Source organism: Salvia splendens, chromosome 7 (assembly GCF_004379255.2).
Source record: "Salvia splendens isolate huo1 chromosome 7, SspV2, whole genome shotgun sequence".
Lineage (NCBI taxonomy): Eukaryota > Viridiplantae > Streptophyta > Magnoliopsida > Lamiales > Lamiaceae > Salvia > Salvia splendens.
This window is the reverse complement of record NC_056038.1, coordinates 31,000,649-31,014,567: the sequence shown is the minus strand read 5'-3', so window position 1 is coordinate 31,014,567 and position 13,919 is coordinate 31,000,649. Positions and strand designations below refer to the sequence as shown.

At 34.6% G+C, this 13,919-nt stretch overlaps 2 protein-coding genes across 2 annotated transcripts; both read left to right on the top strand.

Moving 5' to 3' along the window:
* Nucleotides 1-1,319: 1,319 nt before the first annotated feature.
* LOC121810725 (TIR-only protein-like) lies at nucleotides 1,320-2,040 on the top strand. The gene is made up of 2 exons (XM_042211473.1): nucleotides 1,320-1,804; nucleotides 1,899-2,040. Exons 1-2 carry the CDS (start codon nucleotides 1,320-1,322, stop codon nucleotides 2,023-2,025), a joined length of 612 nt encoding a protein of 203 aa, XP_042067407.1. The 3' UTR covers nucleotides 2,026-2,040.
* Nucleotides 2,041-5,597: 3,557 nt separating this feature from the next.
* Nucleotides 5,598-6,810, top strand: LOC121740748 (NAC transcription factor 56-like). The gene is made up of 3 exons (XM_042133369.1): nucleotides 5,598-5,787; nucleotides 5,893-6,200; nucleotides 6,323-6,810. The coding sequence occupies exons 1-3, from the start codon at nucleotides 5,604-5,606 to the stop codon at nucleotides 6,662-6,664; spliced, it is 834 nt and encodes a 277-aa protein (XP_041989303.1). The 5' UTR covers nucleotides 5,598-5,603; the 3' UTR covers nucleotides 6,665-6,810.
* Nucleotides 6,811-13,919: the final 7,109 nt, after the last annotated feature.

Genomic DNA, 13,919 nt, shown 5'->3' with positions numbered 1-13,919 from the left:
CCAACCCCAATTAGTTTGAGGCCTTTTGGGAGTGACCCAAAAACAAATCCGTGCGGGCTTGACCCAAAGCGGACAATATCAAACTAATGTTGCAGTCGACGATCCTAACAAGTGGTATCAGAGCCCAGGTGGCTATGGGTTGTGCCTGGATGTGCCCCGGTTAGGGTCGGGCCCTGAAGGACTCGGGTTAGAGTCGGGCCCAGGATGACCCAGGGGCCAGGGCTGGAACGACCCATGTTCGTGTCGACTGCGTTCCCGATGTGGTCTCGGTTTGAGGGGAGGTTTGTTGGGTTACAAACCCATCCCACATCGGATGAGGGAGTGAAGTTGGAAGGTGTATATAATTCCTGTCCAACCCCAATTAGTTTGAGGCCTTTTGGGAGTGACCCAAAAACAAATCCGTGCGGGCTTGACCCAAAGCGGACAATATCAAACTAATGTTGCAGTCGACGATCCTAAGGTTAACAAAAATTGACACTGAAAATCATTAATTCACTAAAAGTAAGCAGTGTTTACGAAAAATGTTAACGGTGATGGATGACATATCAGTTCTCTACATATATACTATTACTATGATGTCAGAGATATATAGTTAGTTTTAAGGTAAAACTTATAGAACTAAAAAACATAATAAATTTATACTAATATTTTGTTTAAATTTTTTATGAGCTAAATGAAAAAAATAATCAGATCGGGCATTTTTGGTCGGGATAAATTTCAAAATCGTTCGCCCAAGAACTTGTTTGAAGCGTATACGGTATACGTGATATTCTTACTTCAAAAAACAACTTAAATACATACTCCATTTTGTTTGTTTTGAATACGAAAATAAGTAGTACCACTACTAATATTTAAAAATGCGGACGCTTTTCAAGATTTCTTATAAGGCAAGGCGATCCAAATCAAATTATTAAAAATGAGCACACTTTAAAATGTTTCCCTTAATGAAAATGAATAAAAAATGGAATAAGCGTATTTGAAGGATTACACACCCTTGGTAAAGCTAAACCATAAAGACCAGCCTAAAAGAGTCAATTCGTTCAACCCTTTTACTCTTTTTTTCCTCTTGTCAAAATCTCGAACCCACTAGTATTTTTCGATCAAACAGTCCAATATTCAGATTAGTAGACATTTTTCTCCCATTCAAAATCAAACCACCCATACAAATCAATGCCACCCATCTTGTCACCCCCTATCTATATAAACCTCACCAATCCTAGTAATTAAGACCCCACAATTAATTCACTGCATCTCATATCCCTTTTCATTTCAAAAACAAAAAAAAAAACAGCTAAACTACAAAACCCCATTTTCCGAACATGCAACGTCCAGCCTCCGCCTTAATCAGCAGCATCGGCCACCACAGCCGCCACCGGATCCTCCGCCAGCAGCGGGCCCCACCGTGCGACGTGTTCATCAACCACCGCGGCGTGGACACGAAGCGCAACGTGGCGGGGCTGCTGTACCACCACCTCCGCAGCATTGGCCTCCGCCCCTTCCTGGACAGCAAGAACATGAAGGCCGGGGACCGCCTTTTCGACCACATCGACGCCGCCATCAGGGAATGCAAGGTCGGGATCGCCGTCTTCTCGCCCATGTACTGCGATTCCTATTTCTGCCCCCACGAGCTCAGCCTCATGACCCAGCTCGGGAAGAGGATCATCCCGGTCTTCTGCGACGTCAAGCCCTCCGAGCTCCGCGTCAAGGACGACGGCTCCCGCCCGTCCGAGGAAATAATGCGCTTCCGCGCCGCCCTCGAGGAGGCCAAAAACACTGTCGGATTAACTTTTGACACCTTAAGAGGGTAAGTGCACTCCAATATTTTATATTGTTAGGATCGTCAATTGCACATTAATTGGACAAAATTTATATATATTTTGGTGTTTATATATGTGCAGGGATTGGCCGGATTTTTTTGCTCAGGCAACGGATGTGGTGATCGAGAACTTGATCGAATTGGAGGAAGAGGAGGAAAGTAAGAGACAGAATAATACCGGCACTGGACTTAAATTGAACTATAATTAATCTTGGGTAATTTGAAAAGATTAATGGTGCTGGTAAAATTAATAATTTGAATTCTTTAATTTAATTCTTTGTGAGGAGCAACGAGTCCTTCATTGCCTCTTTTTTAATGAGGTTTATTCGGAGGGCTTCCTAACACATTCGTTCATTGTTCATTTTTTCTGCAAATAAAGTTGACTGTAAATGCAGTAAGTTGTAATCATTTTGTATTTGTGATTCATTGATTTGTTATTTCCATTTGTATTAAAATTTCACTTCTTGTAATACCAATTGTTCAATTGCGACCAAGATCCAAAATTCCAAACCCTTATACTCTTGGTACTACATGTCACGGGATGTAACAACTTTCAAATAAGTGAGAGAGACAAGATTTTAATGTTGGATGACAAGAAATTTTTTTAGCGTACTATATAATTCGGTCATTACATTTCTATTATATTCTTTTTCTTCTGAAATGATCACTACATAATAGTTTTGTTAGTAACATTAATAAACATGTTCTTTTCAATATAAGAAACTAAGTCACCGATTAATATATAGTTGGTCTCTCGTACTATTACATAGAAGAGTCTGGATAAACTTCACTGCTGAAAGTATCTTCTCTGGATCAAATATAGAAAATGACTCGTTAAAATTGAAGCATGGCATGCATAAATGGAAATCTATGTTGACTTCATCAGAACTTTGACTAAATATTATGTAATCTGAATTGGAATGGTAATTCAATATTAATCACGATAGTGTTATTGATTAATATTTCTTAAAAACTTTAATTAAAATTTTCTGATTTATTTAGACAAGCCTCTTAAGATGAGGCCAATTCAGATCTCCTTGGATTCGTAGTCTGACTCAATAAGTGGAGTACTATTTAATATACTCCATTTAACACACAAAATAATAGTATCTTCTAAAATTCCATGCCATTATATATACAAGTATGACATCTACCTCGCAACAAGGTGAGTACTACTTGTTTGGACCCATTCCCTCTCAACCCTCGAGGGAATTAAATAGTCAAAATTCATAACAAAATCAAATCCTAAAGATAAATCATAATAAGACTCCTAATAAAATGCCAATAATCTACCAGATAAACATGAATAAAGTTCTTATATAATACTCCAACGAAAATATGAACCCTATCAGCCCATCTCAAACCTTCAACATCCATATCATACACTATATAATTGATAAACTTCAGTGAGCAAAATCGTTCTAACATTTTTCTCATTATTTGCAAATATGATTTTGCTACATTGAAAAGATTCATTACAATAACAATATTTTGACATTTATTTAGCATCTGAGAGAATTAGTGTATAGTTTATAAGATTTAACACAAAAACAAACTCTAACTCATCATGTTTATTCATATTTTGTGAGTGAGAAAGGAGTGGGATTGGTTTCGCATGTAATAGGCCGTCGCCCGTGGCCCATATTACCAAATTCAGCTAATGTAATTAATACAGCCCAAACTATATATCATTAGTCTAAAATATTCCCGAACTCTAAATCTCTACCACCATTAATATAGATTAATTAACAGAATTCCCCCAATTGCCTTAGATCAATAAAAGTAGGGTAGACAAATCGTGCGGATTGGGTCGTTATCGGGTCAACCTGATAATGACCCAATCCAATAAGGTCTAACCTGAACCCGACATGTTAAGGAAACTGTAAATCCGAACACGAACCCGACCTGCTACCTTCAAATCCGAACACGACCCGCACCCGACACGAACCTGTTATCGACACGATATTATATGGGTTGACACGATACGATAACAACCCGAACCTGATATTACACGATTAAAACCTAATATTACACGATTAAACCTTAAATTTTAACCTAATTTACACAATTAAAATTCGTTTTATACTATTTAAACCTAATTTATAAGAAATTAAAAAATTAAAGTAATATATATATTTTTAAATAATAATAAAAATAATAATATTATTTCTTAATGGGTTACCCGTATCCGACCCGCATACGACCCGAACCCAACCCGAAATTATCGGGTTCTTAATGGGTTAACCCGATAAGGACACGGATCCAATAAGACTTGACCCCAACCCAATAATTTCGTGCAGATTCGTGTCAGATTAGACACAACATTCCAGTGGTTCCACCCTAAATCGAATGAATCCGAAAAACAATCAAATTGCTTCGATTAATAAAGTGGAATCTGAATCGCCCTAATTTGGAAATTTGAAGTAGCCTAAACACGTTCTCTATTTATTTATTATTTTTTTCACCAACACATTAAATAAAACAACATCTCAATCCGCAATAAACAATCCTTTAATTAAATTAATGAGATCGAAAACAAATTTAAATTAATTTCATAACGTTTGTGGGATAATTTAGAAAGCAAAGTTGCATTTACATTTTGACTATAAAATAAAAACGAAAGCAAACTCAAAATTGTATCGCATTACATTTATGGTTTTTTTGTTGTTTTGCAATAGTTATAATTATCTATTTAATGAATACATGTTATTTATGTAAGTAGATGATAAGTGTGTGATCTGGCATTTAGGAAGTAATCACAAAATGAGAAATTTGATTAAGAATTTAGGGCAAATGGCAGATGCAGTTTTGACATAAAAGAGCGATTTGTTGGACAGTAAATTAGGAAAATGTTGGACTATATCCTTTTTAGGGCACAAATACATTCACCACAATTCTAAATCAGAGCAAACAAACCCATATGCGAAAGCTACACAGCATCAATTTGTTTGGCTAATGCCTATTATCTCTTTCACACATAAATATATTTCACCAATATAAATTATTTTAAACAATGTTTCCTAAATATGTTCTTGCAAGTATATATTTGCATGGTTTAATTTTGAGTAGACCATATATACATGTAGCCCCCTTCTTCTTATTGATCACTAAAGTTTCTTTTTAAATAAAAAAAAGGTTAAGAAGTTGTAATTACTGAGTACATGGCTTTGATAATCATCTAATAATATAGAACATGATATTAATATACCCCATATCCCTACTATGAACGGCATGTAAAAGTTCATTCATTTAATAATATCGACTTGTTGAATTCAGCGTATCTACATATCAATATTTGTATCGTATTCAATAGTTTGTCATGATGGTCAAGTTCCCGTATTTTTTAACCACGTTTCATTAATTTTTAAAGATGGCATTCCAATAGAAATAGAAAAAATTAAGTAAAGATGACACCTACTCAAACAAATTAATTTAATAATAATAATAATAATACTAATTAGTGTAAAGAAATTTGCTTAGTTTGGAATGAAATTATCGTCATAGATGTAGACATGAAACCGCCACAACATTCCTACCGCGGCAGTATTGCGGCGCGGCCAACGCCTCCGCCTCCGCCACCGCACCACTTGTATAACCGCCGAAATAAGAATCAAATGTCCACAGATTTTACTCAGTTGATGTGGTCCCCCACCTACACGTGTCAAATCCTCAGTGGTCAATCTACACCAAGCATCTGCACCTTAGCTCCACCCAATCCCGCTCCCAGGTTCCCTCTCACACTTAAATTAACCATTTCCCCTCAAAAATTGAATTTATTCTACGATCCATGGAAGGCACCAGCTCCAGCGGCGGCAACCACCACCCGCAGATGCCACCGGGCTTCCGCTTCCACCCCACCGACGAAGAGCTCCTGGTTTACTATCTCAAGAAGAAGGCCGCCGACGCCCCTCTCCCGGCTGCGATCATCGCCGAGGTTGATCTCTACAAATATGACCCCTGGGAACTCCCAAGTAACAACCCCTCCCTAATCATCGATTTCGTAACAGAATCCGAACTGTTCAACACACAATTTAATCCATACCAAATCAAATCCAAATACACAATTTCTATTTCAGGTAAAGCAAGTTTCGGTGATCAGGAATGGTACTTCTTCAGCCCTAGAGAGAGAAAGTACCCCAACGGCGAGCGTCCAAATCGCGCGGCCACGTCGGGATACTGGAAAGCCACCGGCACTGACAAGCCGATCCTCACCGATAACGGCACTCAGAAGATCGGCGTGAAGAAAGCCTTGGTTTTCTACGGCGGCAAACCGCCCAAGGGCGTCAAAACTAATTGGATCATGCACGAATACCGCCTCGTCGGAGATAATTCCACCGCCACTAAACCGCCAGGAATAAATCTCTCTAAAAAATCTTCTTCGCGGGTGGGTAAACTATTCATTCACCCTGTATATAATTACTAACTATAATAAAGTCACGAATTAAATTTATGTGACATGAGTACTAATTATAATAAAGTCATGAATTAAATTTATGTGACATGTAGCTGGATGATTGGGTTTTATGCCGGATTTTTAAGAAGAACGGCCCGGCTTCGTCTGCGGAAGACGGCCTGCTGTACTCACCTATACCAGTCCAGGAAAAACCCTCTGATTTTTCGAATTTCTTCCATGGAAACCCGATGCCGATGTTTCCGGCGAAGGAGTGGCAAGTGCACGACGACACCTTGAACAACCCTAGCAGCAGCTCGAGTGATCAACGAAATATTTCATATATTTCACTGCTGAATCAGCAATACCCACAAACAATATTCCACCAAAGTTCCGTCGATGAGGATGATGCCGCATTGCAGCAATCATATCAACTCCCCCCTTCACGATTTCAATAAATCGAATCAATGTTCATTTCCGGTAACGTTAGTACACTTATGTATATGTGAGCATTTTTTGGGCATGTTACTATATTGCTATATATTTATTGTTCCTCTTGATATTTTAGAAACATTGAATTTGAATCAAATTCATTCTCTAGCTACATGCATGTGTGAGTGGAGATGATATATTTGTGATGAAATTGTTACCCGTGAGATTTTGTGATATCACTTTAATTGCAAATTGAAGGCATCCAATTAATTTGCGTGATGTTTACCAATGTTTCTAAATTAAATCATCCATACAAATTGTTTATGGTATTCACTATTCACCGAAACGTGGTTTAGCTGGATTAATGTAATTACTCGTGACCGAAATGGAAAAGCTTATCGAATATTGGCATAATTAGTGAAGATAGCGTATTGTTATGATGCTAATTAAATTAGAATTTAGCCCACTTTTGTGAGGGGGATGTGGGTAAAGGGTGGCGTTGCCCATTCCTTTACTAAACTATTTGTTGCGTATACGTAAATCGTAATGGAGGAAGAGTTGACCCGTTGTAATTGGGCCTAGACATTAGGCTTCACTCTTGGGCAATTATCAAAGTTATGAATTTAATAGTTTGAACACAAAGGTTTACTTTTATTCTGATAATACTCTTATAGTAGCTTAAGTAGGAATCTTAATGCAGCTCGGTTAGTATGTTGGGTTAGTTTGAAACCTCATGTTTAGTGTTAGAGTTATAATTTCTAATCCAATAAATTTTATTCTAATTAGCCTACGCTAGCTAGATTAACATGAATTTGAGAAGGCTGGCCCAAAATCTGTGGCATTGGCTTGATTCACACCCCTAGTTTTAATTACATATATTATATTTGCTTGGATATAATAAAATAATTCGTTTTGATTTGGAATACAAAATGATATGCATTTTGATAATAATTTGATCTAAACCCTTTCTTTATAAAAAGTCCTAATTTTTTATAGAAAAAAAGATAGTAGTAGTAGTAGTAGTAGTAGTAACTTATAACAAGCATCCACATACCAACGGACTCCAATTTTATGAGAAAAAACATTTTCAAGATAGATTGCAATTTCTGTGAATTTCTATTCCCAAATTATAAAATATTGCATACATCACTATGGATTTATCTGCATATTGAATCAGTGAATAGTAGTATGTATTTTATGCACACGATAAACAATAACACTGATATACGAACAAAAGTCCATTAAACGTGCCGTGGTTACCATTTTTTAAATGCGGGCTTGGCCCTATAATAGTGACACTGATGGTTTATAGGCCCAATATGAGTGAAAGGCCTTTACAAATTCCCAAATGCTCATTCTCTTTGAAATTAACTAGAACACCCAAGTCCCAAAGGCAAACTCAAGGGACAATTTATACATTTATTTCATATTAAGTTTTTGAGAAATGTTTTGATAAAATATCATACCGTATCGAAAATTATAGTATGAACAAATTTAATATTTTCAGTAGTTTTTAGGCACGATAAGGACAGTATACAAGTATTTCGGCTTTTTTTTCCAGCCCTAGCTGCAACATGTGATGCACTAGTAAATGTTTTTAATTGAATATCCGCGTGATAAATCTGCATTTTGAGCCACACAAATCGCATCCTGCATGGTTCTATAGTTACTTGTTTTGGGTGGGTTTGAAAAAATATCATCCTACTGTCTTGGAAAATTCTACATTTCGAGTCAAACATATCACATCATAAATGAATTTATAGATGCGTGAAGATATATTGATTGACCTTAACGTTCGTGGAAATATTGAAATGAACCGATTATATAAGGATTCACATTAATTAATTATTGGATTGACTTCTTAAATACAAGCACTTGCACAAATTATATTGTTCTTCTTTGAAAATTAAATAAATTAAAAAAAATGTGCAAGATTCTTTTTTTAAGCAAATATTATATTTTACAGAACGTTTTCATTTGTTTGTCTCATTAGTCATTACCTAGAATGTTTATTTTATTAAAATAACACCTTCAAATCAACTTCTCAATTTACGCCAACCCTTTCCAGGACCGTGGACTAATTTTTGTTATAATTTTGTTAATCTAATAAATAAAACCAAAAAATTATATTCAACGTGGAATTAATTTTACGAGTTTCACGGTACGCAATTTGTGTATTTGCTTTTGTTTCTATATATAATTAAACAGAACACGTATATTTTGAAAGATTAATGTTAACATTGGAAGATGAAATCAATTTCAAACGTATATATTGATGATATTAATTTTTTACTTGAAAAAATAAAGATAAATTATCAATTTTCAAGAATTAGTGCATAAATTATAGTTATAGTTATAGTAAATTAATTGAACTTATAGATTTTATTTATTAAATTTCTTAATAGTATAAAATTAAGCAAGAGTTCATGTGCCCCTGGAAAATTGGAAATGGTGGAATTGAACTTGAAGAGGAGTTGGTGTTTTTGTTCTCGAATGGATATGGACATGTGAATTAAGTATTGTACACACAATGAATAAGATTATAGTTCCATATTCAAAAAATGATATGATCATTATAAAGTATAAAAATTGAAGCAGGAGACAATTTTATTTATGCTGCTGTAATCCTTCAACACTCTTAATTCTTAACCTACTCAATGTATCTATCTCATTCAAGATTATATACTTTGATTCAAACTGCAGGCCAATTAAGATTATCGTATCTTTTGAAATGTCTTTTGTTCCATTAAATTGGATGATTAGTCAAATTACGATTGTTTGTCACTCTTCTTTAGGGTCCGTTGGTAGCAGTGGCGGACGCATAAACTATCAGTGGTAGGGGCTTAACCATATACTTTCTTCGTCTAATTTTGAATGACACAATTTCCTTTTTGAGATGTCTCAGTCTATCTCTACTTTATTCTCTCTCCATATAACTCATAAAAAATGCATAAAACCTCGTACCGAATAGAAAATGCTTCACTTAAAATGGGACGGAATCTATACATACATATGTATGAAAAAATATATCATAAAAAATTACATACACTGGGCTATAACATCATAAAATTCCAAAAATACATAAAATAATTTATATAAAATTAACACATGCCAATCAAATGAAAAGAAAATGTAAAATTGAACTTAGTGAGTAAAGCCGCAAAGAACCAATGGAGTAGTTAAATTTGGATGGAATATGTGGAAAGAACTTGAAATGCAAAAGAAATCTTTTTCATATACTACTACTACTAATACTACAATTTAACTATATTTGGAATATATTGTAATTTCTACTCAATTTATGCAACTTAGCTAAAGGATTAAGGAAGTTTTCATTGCTAAGAATTACTGTATAAATTAAATAAATCTCATAATCAATTTTGTTTTATAACAAAAAATCAATTGGAACTCAAAATGGCCCTTATCTGATTTGATGCGTTAAAGTTAAGAGTATCACAAAATTTATTATATTTAACTTTTGTAAATAGGTCTTCTGTCTTCCCAAAGAATGGAGAAAATATTCACTAGGCAACCATTTTTTTACTTTCAAATCTTCTGCAAATTTTCTATTCTCAAAATCTGTTCAGCCCCCTCTATATCATTCAGCTCTAACGATTTAGTCTTCAATATTAGTTTCAGAAGGGCTATACTGTTTTAAATAATATCCAAATAATTTATAAGTGGAAAAATATTTAAAACATCTTGTTTTACTTGGATAGCTATGTTTTAGTTGGATATTGATATTTATCCTAGTTCTACTTGTTTAGTACGCAAGTTTAATTATCACTTACAGGTTGCACTATGGTCCATAAGTAAAATTCTGTCAAAAATCAAAATAAATCTCAGTACTTGGATCTTTAGATTGAATGGTTGTGATAATAATATCCGAGCTACATTATTACACTGAAAGCGTTACATTATTAGCCGAGCTACATTATTAGACAACACAATCTATATTATTAGATGACACGTGACATTAATCTAACGGTTATATCACAAGATCCAATGGATGAGATTTGCTTGGATTTTCGATAGAATTTCAGTTATTGATATGAATACATCCCTGACGATATTATTTTTCCAGTCCACCTTATTTTTCATGTTTTGATGTGTTAAATAAACCCACCAAATAGATGAGCTAAATAATGTACATTAATAAATCAATCATGATAACCAATTCAAATTATCTTATTGTGCTCAAACTTTCACATCTCCTATTTTAATTGAGTTTTCCTAGGGATATTTTTATACGTTTTCGATTTCAGCTTAAATATAAATTAATATACCAAATGTAAATATATAATACTAAGATGATTATCAATTGCTAACTAATTACCAATCACAAACTAAGACCAAATTTTAGCTATTAGATTAAGAGATCTAGTGGTTGAAATAATGACAAGTGGATTATATTTTAAATTAAGAAATTACTTAAATGAACTTAAAGGGTATTAATGTCAATTCTTATTATGGTAGTTAAAATTAATCACTTTTTCTCCTCTCAAAATCATCTTAAAAATTTAAATTTACGTAACTCTCTCGATTTAAATTATTTTTTCGTTAAAAATATATCAAATTAAAGGTAATTTCATAAGAATTATGTTCCGACGATGATCGGATGATGAAATTTTATAATTTTTATTTCAATTTTCATATATGTTGATATTCAGATTTTATATCAATAAATGCATCAAACAATCTCAATATAATGCATGTACAATATCAATAAAACTGTGTTGATATTTTCTAGTACTTGTGTTGAGATTCTCATGTCACTATGTTGATATAAAAAAACCGTGATTTTTTTTATTTTATAACAGATTGACTATTTTACCATTTTATTGATGTTTTATCTACTATTTATTGAAATCCGTGAACTTTAATCTCATCCACTCAGTTTAAGATCTAATGGTGTAGTATTGGTTTTAGTTGTGGATTGGATAGTATATGCCTTTTAACATGACCCATAAATAGTTATATGTTTATTTATCTAATATTCCAAATGGCAAAATAAATAAGAGAGAAAATAATTATTTATGAAAGTAATAAATGACTCAATAATTTAAAATAATTCGAAATTGAATACTCCATTTGTCCGTGAATAGGAGTCTCGTTTTTCTATTTTAGTCCGTTCGCGAATAGGAGTCCGGTTCCCTTTTACCATAAATGGTAATAGAGTCTCACATTTGACTAACTCATTCAATTTACATTTTATTTAAAACTAATATATGTAAGTGGAATTCATATTCCACTAACTTTTTTTCACACACTTTTCATAACATTTCTTAAAATTCGTGCCGCCAATAAATGAAACTCCTAATGGTAGAAGAAGGGAGTACAAGTCAACTAAATTGGATATGAAGGACTTAGGCCATCCGCAACGCTGTCTCTTATCCGTATCTTAACCGTCTCATCCCTTAACTATTCATGGGCCCCACTGTACTTTTCACTCCATCTCTTAACTAAGAGACAGAACCTGCAACCCTCCATCTCTTATCCGTCTCTTAACCATCTCTTAACTTACTATTCATTCAATTTCATTTTTTATTTTTTTTCAACAAATTCAATTAATAAAAAACACACTTCATTAAATAAAATAAAAATACAACTTAAAATCCTAAAAAAATACATAATTAAATTCGTGGCAAAATAAATAAAAAAATATAATTTAAAATACAATTTTATAGAAATAAAAAAAACTACTACGCCGGCGAATCATCTCCCGAAGGCGGTGGCGGTGAACTCAAGCTACCTGGAGGCGGAATACCAATTTGTCTTTCCATATACTCAATTCCGGCAAGATGGGCTTGGTATTGTGGATGCGTCATGCTGGAAGTGTCCGCCATCGTGGCGGTCAAGTACATCGACAATAGGGTGTTCGAGCCCGAGCCCGAGCCCGCCTGGCTTTATTCGCCTCGGCCCTTCCTCCCTCTTGCCGCCTTCGCCGCCTGGGTCCCTTGCGGCCGACTGCGCACACGGACCACCCCGACATCGTCTGTCGTGCCCTCAACCTCCTGCGAGGCAGCCTCTTGTGCGGCGCTGCCTGAACCGCCCCCACTAGACGAGTGGGCGTCACGCATGGCGCCGGAGCGCGCCACGTCTCGCAAGCGCGTGGCGAGACAGTCCGCGAGGTGTCTCGGTGGGACGGGCGTCTCGGCGTGACCGAGACGAGACGGGGCGCTGCAATGCGTCTCGCCCCCGTCTCGTCTCGGCGGGACGAGATACGAGCCACCCGCGAGACGCGTTGCGAGGGGCCTTATAATAATTTAATTTAAAGGAGTATATAAGTAGTACACCTATTTGATAATCCCCATGATAACGTAATACTCGTTTTGGGGTCATACAAGTCACATCTTGCATGTATTTACAGTGACGCGGATGATGTGCTCATTGACCTTACACGTCGTACTTTTTCGTAGAAAAATCTGTAAATCACTATCGAAAATAACTGATTATATATATTGGTTTATGGAGTACTTGTAAATATTGGTTTGATTTCACAAGTATAACTGTATAAGCACTTGCACAAATTATATTTTTCTTCTTTGAAAATTAAATAAATTAAAAAGGTGTACTAATCTAAATTATATTTTTCTTCTTTGAAAATTAAATAAATTAAAAAGGTGTACTAATCTTTTTGGAAAAAGTTATACTCTATGTGTTTCGAAAAAGCATGAACTTTTTAATTTTAGAATAGTTAAACAACACATTACCCTTACACATAATATTATTTACAATATATACTACATTACATTATTAATTATGTGGAGTCCATTCTCCACTAACACTATCTTTTATTTCTCTCTTACTTTATCAATTATATATTAAAATTCATACCGAACCAACTTTTTATGGAGATGTTTTAGGGACGGAGGGAATACAATTTTATACTCGGTAGAACTTTTTTATTGGAGTGAAAATATGGTTTGTCTTATATATGGTCGATTCTCTAACCTATGTGCATGGTATATTCCATAAACTGTTGGCACATTTGTATTCCTTCACACATTTTTGTATACTTAATTAGATTTTCTTCGTTTTTTTATACTTAATTAGATTTTCTTCGTATGTTACCCCTCTGTCCCACATTACGGTCCTGGTTATTAGTTCGTCCAACATCAGAAGTTTCAATTTACTTTCATCATATATGGCAATAGGTCTTATATTTCACGTCTAATCTTATTTCACTCACAGTTTATAATAAACATGGACCCTATAAAAATGAAACCTACATTTTCACAATCTTTTTTCTCTAAATTTCCTTTAAAACTTATGTTGGAC